General features: G+C 37.1%; 1 protein-coding gene across 6 annotated transcripts in view; it reads right to left on the bottom strand.

The window, feature by feature from the left end:
• Nucleotides 1-727: 727 nt before the first annotated feature.
• The window catches only part of ATP11B (ATPase phospholipid transporting 11B (putative)), a 72785-nt gene continuing 54596 nt past the window's right edge, over nt 728-18916 (bottom strand). The window contains exons 29-31 of one of the 6 annotated variants that reach the window (XM_067301656.1): nt 10113-10246; nt 3280-3353; nt 728-1826 (exon numbers count right to left, since the gene is read on the bottom strand). In XM_067301656.1, the coding sequence (XP_067157757.1) occupies nt 3320-3353; nt 10113-10246 (168 nt within the window). In that variant the 3' untranslated portion in view covers nt 728-1826; nt 3280-3319. Of the gene's footprint in view, nt 1827-3279; nt 3354-3749; nt 6357-8665; nt 10247-14294; nt 14418-18916 lie in introns of those variants that run through there. The other 5 variants (XM_067301655.1, XM_067301653.1, XM_067301654.1 and 2 more) reach the window with 5 other exon arrangements.

Raw genomic sequence — 18916 nt, 5'->3', positions numbered from 1 at the left:
GGTGGGGGCCCAGCATCACAGCTGCTACAGCATTTTCTGCAACACCCTCTGCTCTGCTCGCCCCCGCCTGCCCTTCCCCAGCAAACAGGGGCACAGAAGAACCTGCCTGCTCCCTCCGCAAGCTCTACCCTGCAGTCCCTGCAGCTCTAAGCAGGCAAGGAGAGGGTGCCTCACTACTAGAAGTGAAGCACTTTATTGGTAAGAGGCACACACTGCTTAAGTTGCAGTTAAACCAAGCATGACACACAGAAAATAGTCTTTTATTGCTTTTTCAGAAGGCATCATCTATCAGGACACATGGGCACTCTTCAAGAACTTGGTCGTTTCTATACTTTCAAGAGTATTACTTGCTTTCACCCAGCTCCACTTCCAGAAAAAATAAGCACGTGGGTGCAAATGAAGAAAACCAGCCTATGATGGAAATCAACTTTAGACTGAAAGCAAAATGAAAATAATAATCTTTTCCTAGTGTTACTTCAGTAACCCATATAATCCCAGTAACACAATAGCTATTGTGAAAACAAGACTGTTCTTTTATACTCAGAAATTCCTGAAGGCTGGTTAGGGGCTGCAAGAACAGAGGCCACAGCCCTGCGCTGAAGCCCACAGTCACCTCCAGCCCACGCAGGTGGCAGGGCACCGTTTCCACATTTGTGAGCGTGCTGTTACAAAGCATCAGAACATTCATGGGTCATAGCTAATTACATAATTAAAACAATGACTCAGCTAGAAGTGGCAGTTTTATTTAATAAATATAATTTCCATAAACTGTTTTTGAAAACAACATTTACCGACAGAGCTGTACAATGAGCAAGCATACTGACTCGTGGTCAGGAAGTCTAAAAAGAACATGAGGCAGCCACAGTGTCAGAGGTCCAAAATTCTTTCTATTAATTATTGCTACAGTTTCCAGTTGTCAATGCCCCTTATTTGCCTAAAATTAAGGAGTTAGATCAACATCACTAAAAAGGTACCATCCAACACTTCTTGCACAGATATCATTCAAGTTTTCTCTTCAGTAAGAGCAAGCAGAACTTGATCATATTTCAGTGAAAAAAGTCTACTAGATGATTTATTTTTAAATGTACAAAAGAACTGAAAACTCTAATGGGACCATAATTGGGAATTTTAAAAATATATTCTTTGGTGTAGTAATAACCTCGTCGTTATACCTGAAAGTGAGCCTAATTTTTAACCATTTTCCCCTTTCTGAACTATATGCCCCATGGATTATCTTTCATTCCATTGCCAATGCAAGAAAGGTATGAATGACTGGACTGTGATGATATATGAAGTAACTCCCTTTAAAACTGTTGAGAAACAAAATAATACAGGCCACTACACATTTAGGTACATTCCAGGGATTTTTTCAGGCAAGTCACACTTTCTGTTGTAAACTGCATTGTTTTTCATAGTGTGGTCTCTCATACCGCTTCGTGTTATATATAGAGAGGTCTTTTGCCCATGGCCCCTCAGGTTTTATTCATGTCCATGCATTTGTACATACTGGAAACAACAACAAAAAATTGGATCTACAGTGATGACAACTGTATATGCTTATTGTAAAACAACATCATAGAGTGGCAACAGCTAGAGCAAGGCGAATACTTCGGAGTGACGAGAACATTCATTTTAAGGAAAGCCACAGCAGCTTTGGACAGCACACGAGGTCTCTCTATTGAGTTATTTTTGACATCTCCACGAGCACTATTTAGCTGAAGGAAAAATCTGTGAAAAGCAGCAGCTTTGCAAATACAGGTGCAAATGTGCTTCTAAGACGATCAATGGCAAGAGTTGATACAGCCCCGAGCATCCAATCGTTCCTCCTGTTTATAAATTAGGTCATTGAAACAGGGAGCAGAAACCAGACAAATCATGCCACTGAAAGCAAACAATAGAAACAAAGAACATACCAAACAACCAACAGTAAAAACACTGGCAGAAAACACACAGATTTTGCAAAAAACGCGTTTCTGCAAAAAAGGAAATTCTAACTGGGAGATAATTGAGGAAGAGGAAAAAAGGCTAAAATCAGTCTGTGTTTCCAGGATGAATGGTTCACTCAGCTCTAGGAATATAACTCAAAACACTAATGATTGTAAAACAATGCAGTAGTAATTGCACATTTATGATGGTCACATAGCTATTGGGTATTATACACCAAAAAATCAAGACATTCTCAAAATAAATGGTATGGGTTAAGCGTAGGGGTTAAGCACTTTTGAATACTGAATTTCACCAATACTGCTGTGTTATTTAGAAGTATAGAAAATAACGTAGACTACTGATTCCGCAGCTTTGAGACATTTCGAACACTAGAAAATGAGATTTTTCCAATATAGAAGTTATCCTATCATAAAAAAACATGTGTTTGAAAGTATTACCAAACATTTCCAGTAAGAAATTATATTTGCCTAATATGCATTCTAGGTTGCATAATCTTTTCTCAAATAACCTTTTGCACAAAAAAAACAATATATCATTCTGAAAATGTAATGCCAAAGTTTTCAGCATTCCTTCCTTTGCATTTTTGCCCCCCTCCCCCTTACAATCTTAAAAAATATACAGGATATTTTAAGCAGAATATATACATTTTAGTTTGTCGAACAATTCAGAAGACTTTCCCACCTGTTTTTCATCTTTTCTACTGTACCTTAAAAAAAAGCACGCATTTGGCAACTGAAACTATGGTTTTCTAAACAATGAATATCAAACTCCATTCTTCATAAAACAGGAACTAAGATCAGCTGAGGATTCAATCCTCCTCTGAAGGTGGCTGTGGAGAAGGCGCTCTTTCAAAGACACTGCATAGTAAAGGCCGACTAAATACCGTTCCCGCGTTAGCGAACTACGACTGTCTACCGTAGGCTTTTCCGCCGTATGCGAAACGCTTCTTGGAATCCTCCACACACTTCAAGGCTAAGAAGCAATTCTAAAACATTTCCTCTGTGTGGCAACTTCTTTCTCACCCATTCACTCTAAATCAAAAAGATTAATGCTGCTGTTAAACTAAATTAGACGTATTTTGTCTTCTTTGTGTAGGACTCTATACTGTACCCAACGCATGCTGAATGCTTCCAACACTTTAGCAAAGCGCACAAAAGCTTCCTTCCTTGAGTAAAAGCAATTTTAAATGATTTGTGACATTAACAAAACACAGTCACTTTTCCCATCTACAATATTTGTCAGACCAAAAATCTGGTCTTATGCAAAGCAATTCTACATTCTTATTAAATGAGAAATTACTGATTTAGATTTACTGCAAATAGAAAAATATACCTTAGCAGACAGATGGATTCTTAAATTCTTCCTGAATTGTTTAAATGCATGTTTCTTCGGCAACCTTACAAACACTGAGAAAAGGAAAAGTAGGGGGGAAAGGAAGAAGAGGAGATGGAAGGTTTTAAAGAAACACACAATGAATGTAAATTATTCTTCAAATATAGGACTGGCACAAATGCAGTCAACATTTTCATGGTAAAAGCCAAATACATATATGTACGGAATTGAACCAATATAAATGCTTGGAGCGGGGCTGTAAATCAATCAAACTCTCAGCCTTTTTCTATACGTAATTTATCACTGGTTAGCTTTCAATAAATGCTATACTAACCACACAGACTAACGAGGTTATATGGCCACACAAACCGACTGGATGGTTAGAAAGTTATGGCTGACATGGACAAACAAGTACCTTTGAGAAGTGAAACACTGGTTTAGAAATAAAAGACACAGCTAAACAGCAGATATCTGATTAGAATATTGAAAAAACAAAAATTCCTTTATTTCTTAGACATCCATGGCAGTATAAAGACTGCCTCAGCAGGAGAAACTACTGAGAAGAAAACCATTATTTTAACAGATTTAATAGTATAACATACAAAGAAAGTTACAGAAGTAGGTGAAATCCTAGTGTATTCCCTTATTTTGGTGTATCTAGATAAAAGTTGTCTTGGGGAACAGAGAGGTGACAATCAGTTTATTGCATCTCCGCACAGTAACCAGATCTCAAACCAGGTCTTAAAAAAACATATGCAGTCACTGAGTGACATGTTAATACCTACTACATGCAGTATGCAGGACTCAATTTTCAGACAGTGACTTCTTAACATGATCTGGATCCTCAATGTGGGGATGTAGCATACAACTGAAATTTTCATGCTGAAGCTGCACTGTGGGCATGTAACTATGAACACTGAATTTATACTTATTTAAATGGAAAGTTTGCTATATTTTGATTTTGTTTCTTCTCTCTTTCATAATTCATTTTTAGGGCTTCTTCAATCTATTTGTGATTTCATTTTCATCTATGCCAGTGAGAGAAGAAACTCATATATTGCATGTTCAAGGCACTACAAGTTTCAAAACAAAGTTGCAGTGACAATTTCTTTAATGGGTAAATGCTGCTTTTAAAAGTGAGATCTTGAAAATTCACCAGATTCTGCCGCCTTCAGTTTAGAACAAAGCTTCCAGTCATTGTTGTAAAAATAAAGATCCAAGATGAGAACTGAAATAATACCCGTTATAGCCACGAACAAGAATGACAAACAGCAGAGCTGTCTGCTGTAAGGAACATCCAAAGCATTTGATAGCAGGAGAGCTGGATCTCTTGAACACTTCCGCTCCGAGTTCAGTGGGCTGATGGAGAATTTGTCATGTCATAACAAGAGGGACAAACTCCTCTGGCAACAGCCCAGGCGCCACTGAGATGTCACATCAGCAGGCTAAGATTCTTTGTCCGAATTATGGAGGAAAAAAAAAGTCTTTGCCATATAACCTGTTTGGGAGACTGCGCTTAACACAGTATCAGAAACTTGTGGAGAGCAGCTAATATCATTTTGTCCAAATCCTAAGCTTCACTGTATCTGTATTTAAAAGGTAATTTTAGGTGCTATTTACAGTCTGGGCTCTATTTACAGTGTATTCCACTGAGAGATAATTTTAATATGCAGCTTTACATTTTTTACTGTCTGAGAGGAAGATTCTTCCAATACGGAGGGGGTTTCAGTGTCAGAGACTAATCTCAAACTGGATTCTCAAACGAGAGTCCAGAAGCTGCAGCATCTTCATCAACCTGTAGCTGAAGACTACCTAAGGCAATGCTCTATGGATTTCACTGGTGGGAGCGCTACCATTTTATCTCCTGCATCTAAATACAACTAGCAGATTCAGTCATCCTAGCAGGATGAAGTAACAGATGTTGCTACCCAGCCCCAAACAGGCAGACACACTTATACTGGAAAAAAGATGTACCTGCAAGACGTACCATTCAAAGCTGCACCTGTGCAACTTGTTTTTATTGGCATACTTAGGTATCAAAACATTGCCATCAGTGTGTCAGATCCTTCAGATATATGAAGATAATTAAGCATTATTTATATCTTCAAAGTACAACATGGCCAAATATAAATACATTAGAAAGAATAAAACATGCAAAAATTCCCCAACTTTAAAAGGATTAATTATTCAAAAAATTTATGCTAGTGAGACACCTGCACAATCAACTTCACATTTTTCTTTCCCATTTTTCCACGTCAGGATCAACAGTTGTTAACAAAACACCAGGGCATAATGAAAAATGACTGGGTTCTAAAGAGAACAGTGAACTGTTATTTCCCCTGTTATTCCAAATTATTGTTCTGAGAGTTAACAGTCTTTTTCAAAGTGATGAAAACCATACTGCCATTCATTAACCAGCATAAATATTTGAATTGCATTTTGCTCTCAAAAATTACTAAACTCATTGCTTACAGAACACAGTAACTGTCTATGGGAAAAAACAAGACTGATTTGCAAACTACTAAGACAGCAACTGGGAAAGACAGCTGAAAATGAACGTGTGTATGCGAAGTGAAGGATCATCATGAAAAACAGAGCTTACTGTATTTTCACCGTGCATATTCGGTTCTATTAGATCACTTGGATTTGGGAGGAGAAAGATTTTGCCACTGTGTTACAGTGACATTTGAAGTATCCGATGAAGGATTCCACTCTGTTAATACGGTAACAAAAGAGGTTAAATGGTCAGAGGTAAAAGCATTCCTTATTAAAAATTATTTAGCAACTTGGGGATACAATTAGAAAAATTATCGGAAGCAATTACTGTCCAGATGAACGTTATGCTAGGCCACAAGACAAACCACAGTGTGTATTCAGAAGTTTAGGTCATGCTAGTCTTTTCTAGGGCAGGGATATAGCACTGAACTCACTTCAAAACCTGCTATAGGTATGTGAGTACCACATGGCTTCCACAAGGCATTTAGAAATGTCCCTGTTAACAAGTGGGTGAGTCCATTGTGGAGAGAGTCAAGAAGCTTCTGTCGTTGGCATAGAAGGGATCCGATGAACTCCATGATCTAAAGTAACAATAAAAGAAAAGTTTGGCTGACTGGGAACCTATAATTTAGAGGTGAGGAGAACAGTCTATGAAAGCAAAAAATAAATAAATAAATAAATAAAAAATTATGAGATTAGGCAAATAATTCTTTAAAAGACTAATCAATTAATTTCATGTAGACACCTGCAATTCATTCAAACTCTTGAAATTACACTGCAATTACCAGTGCCAACTATGTAATTAACAAGTCCATGCTTGCCACAAAGGTAAAGTTTACTCACAACTACAGATATCTGCACTGCTATGAACTGAAATAACCAGGGCCTTATAGGCCAGTTTGACAACTAAAGTTTTAATACTGTGCCTCAAGAAAACTGAATTTTGTATGTGTAAGTTCAGGTACTGTGAATGCTACAATTTAATTTTAGCATAATGTCATTTCAGTAAAGCCTTGCGGTATGCTCAGCTAACTGTGGTATCCCAATATATTGGTGTTCTAACGCTAAGCCTCTGTGCTGTCTACAGCTACCGGTTGGATAAAACTCATTCCAACTTACCTACAGCCAGGAACCTATTTAACCACTTACTGTTAAATTTAAGCTACAGATTATGGCAACACAAGAAATATTTAAGATGTCACAGCTTCTGATTCAGATGTGATCTAGCAATGTCCTTCTCTTAAGGATAAACCATTTCTACTGGTGAATAAATACTGTGTACAGGCCATTGTTCTTGGCTGAACTATTTCCGTGCAATACTGCAGGACTGTGTGCAAAACTGAAAAATAAAAGGTAGGAAGGCAGGAAACGCAAACATAAAGAATTTATCCTCCAAATTCACCTCCGTCAGAAATCTGCTGTTTCTTTAGAACTTTTACATGTGGTGCCTTGACAAGAGAGTGTACGTGATCCAGCATCCTTAGTATTTTAGTGACTGACAAGTTGACAGACAATTTAATGGAACAGAGACACAGATATGCGTTTTACCACACTATGATACACATTTTATATTCTAATTGGTGAATGAAACTATGGAAAATACTTCTTGAATACATTTAAAAAACAGTAAAGCAACTACAAGAGACTATATTCCTTTGGCCCTCTACTCCAAGCATTTGTACAACTTTGATGAATCAAAGTTTCTATCAAAATTTGATACGCTATTTGATTTCACGTTCAGTTATCATATTTGACAGAATATCAGGAGCACATAGAAAATACAACACAAGCTATCTACATCAACATTATTTAAATACTGATCCTCATTGCACAGCACTCTTACAGACAACATTTATAGGCATCAGTTAATTCAAATGAAAACAATTTGCAGCTACCTCTTGGTTGAATAAGAAGCTGTTTTATACAGCACAAACATAAAAGGCATTTTGTTTGGAACTGCATGATCTTCTGAAGACATCAACTACTAGGTAAAATCAAAGCAGATCAAGCTTGGGAACAAATGCTAAACTTAAATTTATAAGCATTTTAAAATCCCCAGATAGATTTCTTAATTGAACCTTTAGCTTTTCACAACTTGTAACTGTCTCATGTAATTTAAGCAATTAATACATTAATAAAATAAACTTTCACATACTGTGTGGAAAGTGTGGGGGAAGAATGTAAATAATTTCCTCCTAGTACCTTGACTTTTAGACTAGGTTTTAAGTGTAAAAGTTGAGCGAAAGGAGTGGAAGACATCAAAAAAAGCAAGTAAGACTAAAATCAAATGTATTGTCTTCTTTCTAGTTCTACTGTACATAAAATTAAGTGAAACTGGAGGATGGTTAGGAGTAATTTCAACCAGAGGTAGAAGCAAAAACAACAGAACTTCAAGCCCTTAGCATAGCACCAAGATAGTTTTGCATATTCGTTTAACATGTTAACATCGATGTTTTAACAACTCTAAAATTACTCAGCTAGATGGAACTTTATGTGACAATTACAAGTAAATAGACAAGAAACCTGAGAAAAAGCAGTCTTCAAAGAGTGCTTCATATTCTGTCAAATAAGATTTTATCTTTAATAAATATTTTTAAGTTCTTAAAGAAAATCCAAATGAGTGGAAAAGGAGGAAGTAGTAAAAATGTAAATGCATAGCAGAAAATAAAACAGAATACCTACCTTATAAGACTACGCGTTACTAATCCAAACCTTAACTAAAAACCTACACTTATTAGATAACAATAAAATGAAAAGGTAGCCAAGTTCATCATTTGCAAAGCACAGTTTTACAGAGGACCGGGGGGGGTGGGGATGGGACGGGATGGGACAAACAACTTAAAGCAACCACTACCAAACTGTTGATTTTTAGACCAATTAAATGCTCACCTTGTAGATTAAAAATTCTATTAAACTGTTTATTTTATACATCATGCCCACCTTCTATACAGCAAGAGTTTTGATTGAAAATGTATTTGATCATAACAGTTCATTTTTTCAGATGGAATGAAACATTTTGCATAATGATATTCTAGATTTGTAGAAATGTTGAATAAAGTTTCATAAGCAAGCCAGGAGAGAGAAAACGACTGAAACCACAGACACTGTGTTCAACACAAGTCTCAAAACAGAGAGGTACTTCATACCAAGTCAATACCTAAAGGTAAAATTCAGAACTGACAAAGTGCATCAGTGAAAGTTACTCGCACAAGATTTTAGACCGAATGAATGATATCACAACCTTTAACTAAAAGAGACAAAGTTGTTCAAATACAAAACGAGTTCCCTGGAAAACGTGTGAAGTGAAACTTCTTCAGGTTTGCCTTTTGACTAATGAAGGACTATGATATCATTCCGGGATTGAGAGATTACGATGTACAAAAGACTATTTTTATTTTTACCCCCAAATATTTCCATGTTTGTTAGCTAGCCCTCTTTATTTGGAAATGCAAAGATGGCACATTAGCAGATTTAGTAAGAGCTTTTATCACAGTTATGCCTGCTGCAAGAGCAGTATCGCTCCTTAGAAGTATTTCTGGTTACTCTAACGTGCTTTTAATCCACTGAGGTTTGTTTCACACATATGGTTTGAGAAGGAAAAGATTTATTTAGCACATACTTTCAAATGGCACACATGATTTTGACAATATACCTTCTAATACTGAAAAAAATGCTTAAAATTCTTAGAACCTGAAGGCTCTGTTCTGTCAATTACTTAAGAGTTTAGAAATAGATTATAAAAGTTATACTACAAAAATATTTAATTTTCATATCAATCAATGGCTGAAAGATTTAAAGACTCTCCTTTTAACAATGAAGTTCTATTTAAGGGTGGGGACTGTGAGCCTTTTGTATATCTTCAGAAGTAATGCAAGCTCCAAGGTAAATATTTGGAGGTTGTACATCAAGAACCAAAGGGAAAAGTCTTTTGATTTTACAAAGAACTCCTGATTTGTGAAGGCAAAAAAAAAAAAAAAAAAAAGATAAATCAGGAGAACAAACACAGCATTGAGGCTTGATTTTCTAAAGAGAAGAATGTACAAATCAAGAAAAATTACGACAGATACAACACAAGATCTTGTACTAAGCCAAACTAACCATTTTAACAGAAATCTTTTGAAAACCATTTTCCCCCCTCCCCATCCCAAAAGAAAGCACTCAAAAAGAAACAAGAAACTAATCTTTTAGGATGAAAGAAGTACAATAAAGAGTTGCATTTCCTATTAAATAAGCAAAACCTGCAGCTGATTTACTAGACATCTACAGCTGCAGGCTCATCGGGTTCCAGTTTATAGGAGAATCGCCTGCAGCAAAGGCTATTGAGAGAAATTCCACACCTGTTGACCCGAGTCGGACTACATCTTCCCATTAGTCGCTCCAGCATTCTTCTAAGAGGTGTGCATGCTGTTTCCCCATCTGAGAAGCAGCACATGGAGTCCAAGCAGTTGATACCTGAACCTGTCTCAGTAAGCTGGAAGGAAGGGGGGGGAAATAAAAATCAGTATTAGATGATTCTAGCAATAAAGATGTTATCTTTAAGTTTCTTAAAGTCAGTGTTGAATATTTTTCAACTTTATAGGGAAACTACAGTGATTAATAACATCACCATTTCCCTTCCTAAGGGCTATAAACACAAACATTTGGTCCATTGGTCTGGCCAAGGTTTGAACACGGCCTTACTGAGAGTACGGTGACTGTTTAGCACCCTCTCTGCATAATGATGGAAATAAACTGGCTGGCAATTCTACGCGTTATAGCTATAATGAATGTCTGGAGCACAGCCTCATGCAGTATAAGCTGTCATGCCTTCATTAACCTCACTGAAGGTACCGCAATTTATACAAGCTGCAAGTCTGCGCTATTTTAAGCAAAATCTATCAAGAGACAAAACTTCAGATCAAGGCCACAGAATAAAATGCAGCAAACATGATCATAAGCTTTAATTATTCCTCAAGTAGTATAGAATGCACCTTCCTATAGCAATTTAGGTCCCTAGTCTAGATTAGACTACTAATGACTACCACCCCTAGCTTGGAAAAGGAACCAAAGCACATTCCTCATTTTGTAAAGATCTTTATCTAAATACAAACAACAGACTGATATTAACAAAAGTTCAGTCAGATTCATGCTAGTACGAAGAACAATTCACAATTAACATAATAAACATTCTACTGTTCATTCTTAATATATGAGAAAGAGACCCAAATAAAATGAAAGAAGTTATACGGAGATGTATGGGTTTTAAATGCCATCTATTAGCATGCTCCTCTATTATTCTTGAATACGAGTCAACTGCAACACAACTAAAATCTAACTGAAATTTAGCACTACTGAAAAGCTGGAGAGAGAATATCTGAAATTGATTTTAGTATCCTTTCCGAAAGGACAAAAAAAAGGCAGAGTGTGGGGATGGCTTTTTAATTCAATTAAAAACTCTCTATGAGAGCATCCTGTCAAACAAACGCCAAACACACAGGTCAAATTTAAGCATCTGTTATCTTCACCTCTCTTGGATATCAGTGAATAAGGAAGTCTGGGAGGAGTGTCTTAGTCTACTGCAGGACACAGCTCACTTTTGAGAGCTTCCCCCACCTTTTCACATTATGACAGAAGCTAAGATGGATGACGGCTGTCTGAAAGACTTTGGTTTCCAGACCCCGTTTCTTTGATGCCACTCACACTTTCCCAATGCAAGGAAGGCAAAGAACCTCAAAGTTTCCTACTGGGATGGTTAACTATGAGGAAATGTCCTTCCAAAACGGGCAACTGCACATATTACAGCTTCATAACAGCACAATTCCTACTAACAGGAACCAAAGGCTTTTGGAAAGCCAGGAGAAGATTTCAGTTGGTGGGGAAAGGAGGGAGCACACAGGCCAACTGACCAGCCTGATCTTCCACGCCACTGGGATAACAGAAACTTGACCTGGCCAGAACTGGTGTTGACTTGCATTATTTCCTATGTCTGCCCCTTCCCTCAGTCCTGTTCTACATTCCCTGTGGTCTCTGTAGTTCCTCCTCCCACACTGCTTAACACAACGCCTACAGGAGTGTCAGCAATTAGCAACTGCATTAATTTATAGAAAGCATTACAAACTGATACCCATTTCGGCTGCAGTAACTCAGAGGCCATGAATGAGAAGTGTAGTCAGCATGCACACTTCCAAATACCCAGCACTCACTCATAAGGTCTTCCCGACACAAAGCGAACATTTAAAATGACAAGGTACTTTTGTAAATGCCCAAGGGACAGGAGCAGAAGCATTGCAACTGACAGATCTAGAAGGGGTTTTGGTAAAACAAGCAAACAAAAGACCTGCACCCAACAACAACAAACCATAACCACAAACATCTGCAGAGTCTGAGTCCCTGAACTTCCTTATCTGATAGCCGTCATATCTAGTCACAACGGTACTGCCACAGAACATACCATAACTGGGAACGGCACAATTTATGGCTTTGCAGAAATAGCAAATACAGCCTTCACAGCAATTTAATACTGCACTCACAGTGTATCAGATGACAGATTATACAGAGAAGGAATTAGGAGGTCAAAAGCGAGCCCCCCTGGAGCATATACGTTGCTCTTCATTGTAGCGTTCGCAGCAATACAGAACAGAAGTTCTTAACATGCCCATGCTTAAGTTTTAGAATAATATTTAGTCTGTCTCATCTTTCCATTATTCTGAAGCAGTCTAAGTAACATCTTTAAAGCTACTGCAAAAAGTCACATTACTGTGGCTGTATCTAGGATTATACGGACCAGACATTTTTATCTAGAATCTAAACAACTTCATGATGAAGTATTCAATAATCTGAAAACACGTGCTTGTGCTCACAGAGGAATTTCCTTTAAAAATATGAAACCTCACTGATCGTCCTCCTTCATCCAGAAGGGATGACAGAAGAGAAAACCAGTCAGTGTTTTTCAATCAAGACTAAACAAATAGTTTATGTCTATTAACTCAAATTTATTAAAATGCCAGATTAAGATTTTTCACTACAAAACAATCTGGTCAGACCACAATGCAATTCACTTTATAATTCACAGGAAACATAGGCAATGAAAAGCAAATATATCATATTCTCACTTACTACAAAAATCATACTACAGTTTGGGGGCAATTGTAAAAATCTTTCCTCAATCAGTGGCATATTCATGTGACCAGCTACCAACTAATAGGTAGAGACTGAAAAGAAAAATTTCTATGCAAGAGCTTTTCAGACTGGGTTATTAAATATCCTTGAAGAAAACACAGCTCCCCTTGGCTCCAACAGATGCTGGATAATTTAGAAGAGTCTGGGGAACAACTGGCTTCTGTAGTATCCCGAGATTAAAACACATTTGTATTTGTGACTGTTTCCTGTCACACGTAAACTATTGTGTAAGTTATGGAAAAGGAATCTATTTGATCATATATGAAGGAGCTTGATTATTACTTTCCAATGAATATCTCTGTATTTTTCTGTATATTGATCTCTGTCATTGTTTAATTAGCACAAAATATCTCCAGGCACCACAGAGCGAAATCACAACCTTCACAGCCCCTGGCAGAGGAGGTATGAGGGATACTACCTGCTGAGCCGAGAGCTAGAAGCCCTAGATGCTATTAAAAACTGGCACAAAGAGTAACCAGAAAGTCACCCAAGCTTGCTCCCAAGGACTGAATTCTCAGTTCTGGGTTTTGGAGGAGCGGATGCTCCTCTTCAGTAAAATCCTTGGTATTCTCCAGTCAGATACTCATATTAAGAGTTAGAATCATGCCTGAATCATGATTTATGGAAGACATAACATTATCCTTTTTTAAAGTAGCAAATGTGACCTTACAGAACTTAGGACACAATGTTTACTGTTTATCTAATTCACAGTTAAGTGTAAAGTAATATTAGGAGATCATTAAGGTCACAACCTAAAAATAAATTCAGTTTTATATGTAGGCATGTTGCGTGTCACTGCCTGCTGAATACAGATTTTTTTACATTTATGCCAATCGCCTGGAAGTAAGGTTTATATTATGCTAGAGAGTCTCTTTTTATCACTTTTTTCTCTGTTATGGACAAATATTGACATAATTTTATATATCAAAGTAAAGCCTGACGTGCTAAGGCGGTAGAGCAAAATGGTCTCCGAAAACCTGAAAAACATCTTCAGGAAACAAACGGCAGGAGAGCCAATGCTAAGAAAAATTAATAAATCTAGAGAAATACCTGATAGTGCTCATATTTGGGCTGCAAATAAAGTAAGATCTTTTCAAAAGGTAAGATCTGGGATCACAACAACATAATACTTTATGGTATAATGGACCCTTTCATGTAATAAATCAAAAAGCAGCTGAAATGCTGAACAAAAGAGAGCGATTCAGTCTGACAAGCAAAACCAAACCCACATACCATGATGCACATTTTCTTGTAAATATCAAGAAATATGGGTATTTTGGAGATGGCTGCATGACTGACTAAATATGATAGATATATAAAAATATATATACACACACATTAGGGTAGAGTGGGAGTACTACCTAGTGAACGTAAGAACTGTCCTGCAGGCTAGATGGATCTAGCAGTTGCCTATTGTCCTCCCCTCTGTGCTTGCTTTCAGCAAAGTCACATGCTGAGCTGACTGAACCCTTATCTTCTTCCATCTAGAAGGACAGAAAAGCAACACAACTTATAAAGCACCATGCTTACATTGATTTACAACAATTATCATGTTTAATGAACTTTCACTTTACAGACACGATCTTGAGAGAACAAGGCATATTTACATGGAAAAGAGGCATTTTTTTCCAAGTTAACTGGTGAATCAAACATGGTTTATTGGTGCACAAGTATTAGAAGGCACCATAGACTTCTTGTGCACCATAGACCACAAAAGGGGAAAAGCAGTAATTTTGAAATCTAAACTAGATTTTAGGATTTGTTTTTTCTCCCTCTAATAGAAGAGATCATTTCAGTTTGTTCCTCATACTACAGGATTTCCTATATGCCACAAGACAGACATTTCAGCTAAACATTTAATCACACTGAAATATGCAGTTGGTGCTTTGTTGAAAAGGAAATATATTTAATCCCACACATCAAGTTAAGAACACTCCAGTGTATTTTCTTGAGCCCAGACCCCAGATGCCAACATGTCTGATGCCACATGGACACTTTCAGACACTTTATGAGATGGCTACTACTAGCCTACTGTCTAAACTTGCTCCTTATTGCAAAACTCATTTTTTAAACCCTTAACATGCTGTATACCCAAATCCCAATTAATTTATTGGAAAGATTCTAATTTTTTCTTTATAGAAAATGTATAAAAGCTGACCTCTAACAGCTACACTGCCACTTACATTTTCAACATTTTTCTAGTTTTTCTACTCTTCATCTCCTTAAATCAAACAAACCTCCTAATGCTAAATTATTTCATTATTTCAATGTCATTAGACAAAAGTATCTTCAGGTAAGTACCTATGTGCACTTTTGTGACTAAAGATAAATATCAAATAATCTATTTTCTCATTTAATCCCTCTTCCTGCTGGAGAACCTGTGGACTAGCTCACAGATCAGCACTGTTCTAGGCTAGACATTATACAAACCCATAAAAGAAGAGATTACACTTGATCAAAGTTCAGCATATTACGATGTTCTGGTATACTTCACTAGTATGAGTACGTGTTTGCACATGAATAGATGGTCTTCTTGGAAGTCACACGTTCCTTACAGAAAATGTAGACTATAAAAAGAACAGAAACCTGTCTGCACTTGGCTTCCGTGCAGCTGGAGAGGACTAGGTATGATAGCTATTAGGAGGGAAATCATATGAAGCAGCAACTAGAGGAAAAAAGAATACAGACAAGTAATGAAGGCCTTAAAGACTGAGCCAGGAGTCTTTGAATGGAGACAGCTAAAGAAAGCAGATCTGTACAGAGAGGAAGGGAAAACAAAGGAGCAATAAAATCATGGGAGAGTAATAGGGGAAGGAATAAAGTCTCGGCCATGCTAAGGTACATGCCACTGCTTAAGAGTCCTAGATATAATATGCTATGCAGTAACAGTCCTCCGGCAAATAAAAGCCTTGTCTATCTTCTACATTCCCTGAAATTGTGTACAATACTGCCCAAATGTAAAAAAATCCATAAGCATAGTTAATTCCATCAGTGATTAGAATTGTCTTGAGACACAGATTGAAAAACATCTATTTGAGCAACAATCTTCTCACATGTGGCTTAAGATTTCTGACAGTTCTTATCAAGCACACAGACACTACTTATATACATACATTTACACACAAACAAGCCTCCCGCCTCCTATGAGAGACTTTGTAAACAAAGAAAAAACTGAAATGAAATACAGTGGAGCCCAATTAGTACTCCAAGATCTCTATTGCACACGTTCCAAGAACTTCAGGAGAGGCAGCTACAGAGGAAAGAAGGAAATTGGTTGAAAAGCAAGTACTCAGTCACCAGTCTACCGGAAAGCGTAAGGCCTGCACCTGAGCTGTGCTGCCCGATGTCCTCTTCATCCCAATTCACAAAAGTGACAGTAAAGGTTAGAGGGCAAGAATTTAACAGGTGAGCACAAAACTGCATTTCCGACTTACACAAATCACACAGACACTTAAAAGACCCCCCTCAAAGTTGTTAACCATATACCATGAGATGTACTTATAAACGTGAATATTTTATATATTCTCTCAAGCCTATATAGGCATATAAAAAATTGATTATAACATCACACATATCTTTTCATTTGCATTCATAGTTATTCTGCTTCTGTTTATCGACAGGACAGTAAGCACATTTGCAGAACAAGGCATAATTCAGTTTCACCTGGCGCTATATTCCTCTCGAGGTTTTTACTACATGTTTACACAACACAGAACAACCTACATGCAAGCTGCAGTCACAAAGTATGCAAAATTAATATTGAGTGGGCACAAGCGAGGTGTCACAGAATGAGCCACTTACTGCTACATTCACCAAGCAGCTGCTTCCTTCCACGCTTCTCCCGCTTTCTTTGCTTTCTCTGCTCTGTAACTTTTGAAACACAGACAGCTGCCCTGGTCACCACAGAAGCCAGTCAGTGGTCTTTACTCCAAGTTTGTTTTTATTTAGTATAGGAAAATGAGTAGTTTCCATCTATTAACTGATTTTCCTTTTTACAGTTTTAGGTAAGGATCCACAGAATAGCTTCTGACCTTCATCTGAAGACTATGAATAAAGAACTACAGAAACCTGAATCTTGGGTTCTTTCTTGTTGCATTTTACAACTTCAAACAGGCAGTAAAAGGCACTCAGGGCATACAAATCCCTTGCGTTTAGATACCTGACATTAGATACTGCAGTTTAAAAAATCTGACATACATGAGAACTGGATTTGCATAATCATTTGTTATTTTTTTTCAACCCCTTCCCAAAGTGTAATATAAAGAACTCCCCCCCCAAATTTGCAAGTATTCTATTCTCAATATTTTAGTAACTACAATGTTACATTCATAGACAGCTTTATTTTTCCTTCACCACCTAGTCGCATAACCCCTAAAATGGGCTCAGTTTTGAAAAATTTAACAGCATCTTTTATTTGGTGCACATGTGATGCACCATTCACTGTAATAGCCAAGTGAGAAAACAGGCTTACTGGAAATGTATTTAATCTGAAGTTTTAAAAGGTGAATTATTTCAATGACATCAATAAATCAAGAATTTAAAAAGCCAACCTATAAAAGCTTTTACAGTGAAAAAAACAAAACAAAACAGTATGCTTCTAAGTTTATTAAAATCAGAGAGGTATAGTGCAGTTTGCCTTTGTTTTAAAGGTAGTGAGTGCTGAATTTAAAAACACTGCCTCCCTGGAATGCTTAGAAATCTAAACTGCAGACTTCCTGGCATGTTTCAGTGTGTCAAATAAGAGTTAAAACATGGTAATAAAGCAACTGAACATAAGAGTCACTTCAAATTTCTCCTTGCGAGTGTGTAGCTCTCTCTGACAGAGGAAAAGCAAGTCTGCAACAAAATGATTTTTCTTCCCCCCCCCCCGACCATTTTGCCTACCCTTGTTCTCCCTTGTTCCTCCCCCACTTCCCTGTTTTTCTCCTCTTCCTTTTCCCCCCTTTCCCCACCTTTTTTCTCCTTTCCCCTTCTTTTTTCTTCCTTTTCTTTTTTTTTTTTTTTTAAAGGACTTTTGTTGTCTTTGCTTCAATAAACTCTTAAAAATATTCTGCTAATCATTTGAAAGGTCAGCTTCTTCTTGCCTACTTTCCCCCCAATTAAACAAATGGAAATTAATTCTCCCAAAATCTAGGTTGCTTGGGTGCCCTAGTACTGATTTGCAAGTATCATTTTAGACACCACAGTGACCTTACAAAATTATATATATATAAAAAAAAAAAATCCGTTCTCTGAATTATTTCTTGCCATAGGACACATACATAGATAAGGGTGGGATAAAATGTCAATCAGGTTAAGACATTATTTATGCATAGGAATGTTTTTGTCTTACAACTGAAAATCAGCACTTGATAACATTTCATATAGTGAACTCAGTGCATTTGACAAGTTTCAGAATTCTAACCTACACATACAGATATGTTTTAACCTTTTCTTGAATAATTTGTTAGACTTTGTACTCAAAAGCCTTTGGGAATACGTATCCATAATACAATGAAAACAAACAACACTTACTTTACAGAAGCATGAAACAAACACAAAAAGCCTTAGCTGCAAAAGTATACATAGGCACCCAAACTTAAAACATTTTCTGCACTTTCAACACAAGTGAAAGCAAATTAAAATGGGCAAACAACTCGCAATAAACTGCTGCCTGAGATATATGGACCTTCCTGTCACGGCCTTATGAAGCTGAAATTATCCAACATGCAAAAAGCACTGTTAATTTTGAAAAGCATTGTAATCATGCTAGAAACTCTGATTATTTAAAAATGAATGCAAGAAGAGCTAGATCTGTATTCTGAAAGTTGAGCATCATGCTAGGGATGTTTTTCCCTAAAAAAGAATGTCCAACACATGCTACTTAGGAAAGCATTTGGCTCAAAAACACAGAGCAAAGCCGAGAAATATACCAAACTGAATGTATCTGCGCTACAGATATCGCCCTCTCAACCCACTAATATTCATGCCTCTTCCATCTCTC

Source organism: Apteryx mantelli, chromosome 9, assembly GCF_036417845.1.
Source record: "Apteryx mantelli isolate bAptMan1 chromosome 9, bAptMan1.hap1, whole genome shotgun sequence".
NCBI lineage: Eukaryota > Metazoa > Chordata > Aves > Apterygiformes > Apterygidae > Apteryx > Apteryx mantelli.
The sequence above is the reverse complement of the archived record's forward strand: the minus strand, read 5'-3'. Positions and strand labels throughout refer to the sequence as shown.